This window comes from Cantharellus anzutake (assembly GCF_015039405.1).
Source record: "Cantharellus anzutake strain C23 chromosome Unknown EI90scaffold_108, whole genome shotgun sequence".
Lineage (NCBI taxonomy): Eukaryota > Fungi > Basidiomycota > Agaricomycetes > Cantharellales > Hydnaceae > Cantharellus > Cantharellus anzutake.
The window spans coordinates 85,321-86,373 of NW_024067058.1; the positions used below are offsets into that span (position 1 = coordinate 85,321).

General features: G+C 50.6%; 1 protein-coding gene across 1 annotated transcript; it reads left to right on the forward strand.

The window, feature by feature from the left end:
* Positions 1-204: 204 nt before the first annotated feature.
* EI90DRAFT_3133789 (uncharacterized protein) lies at positions 205-689 on the forward strand (the record flags this gene model as incomplete). Its single annotated transcript, XM_039064597.1, has 2 exons — positions 205-342; positions 402-689. 2 exons carry the CDS (start codon positions 205-207, stop codon positions 687-689), a joined length of 426 nt encoding a protein of 141 aa, XP_038909495.1.
* Positions 690-1,053: the final 364 nt, after the last annotated feature.

The following is a 1,053-nucleotide window of genomic DNA, read 5'->3' on the forward strand; positions in this document are numbered from 1 at the left end:
CTCACTGCAATGCATCTCCCTGGTTTCATTTGCTCATGATGATCGCATTCTCAGGTACGTTTCCGTTCTGACCTTACTTAACAAACATGACCCAATGACCCTGGGCCAGGTGCCATGTGGCAGACATTCGAATATTGTGAATGTCCATCTAATACTCTCCTGCTTAGCATCATCCAGTCTGGCTACTTTCCAGGGTCACCTGTAATGCCCCAAGTTGCCTTCCATTTCGATGTCCTTTCGCTGTATTCAGCCTTACATGTGGACTTGTATACCCCAGCTGCCTCCTTTCATGCCGCTTTGTTTGCCATGTTACAAGAGAATGGCTACAAGTTCACCCACAACGTGAGATTCATTTGTTATTTGTCAGGAATCAGCACATTCATGATCTGGCATTCATATAGGACCCCTTTCTCCAGTCGTTTAGTGAGGCAATCACTTGGTTCCAGGCCTTGTGTGATTTAGTAGAGGTTGAAATGGAGAGAGAATTCCTCCATCCCTCATCCCCTGCAGTGCCCGATGCACCACTATGTCATTCTGCGCTGGCTGAGTCCGCCGGGTCCATCCATGCTGCTCCTGCTCACAATGGAGATCCTTCAGTCGCTATGTCCCATGGCATGGTGTCTGTTGACCATGGCATCCCAACCTTCACAGAGATGTCACAGGACCTTCCATTGATGGTCCCTGAGTGAGCAAGGCTCATTCGCAACCCATCTGTCATATCCATCCCTGGCCATCGACTTCCACTCCCTCCAATCCCTCCGGTCTACCTCCACTCCTTCTTCACTAACCTCGGAGCCCCCATATTCCGCAATCACCTTGGTACCTCTCGATGGTCACCACCCCCTCTTTTCAATTTATTACCTATGCCTCCCTAAGTACGGAGCCCCAAAGGCTTCTGGACAGCTCCAACGTCCGCTAGCGCACTCCTGCCTCCGCTGGGCAATACACTCGCTTGCCCTGCAAGCCCACCTTTGGGCCTATCCCTCCTTTCCATTTCTGGGTTATCGCCTACCATTCCGTTAACCCCATAACCCAACTCGTCAGTAATATTCA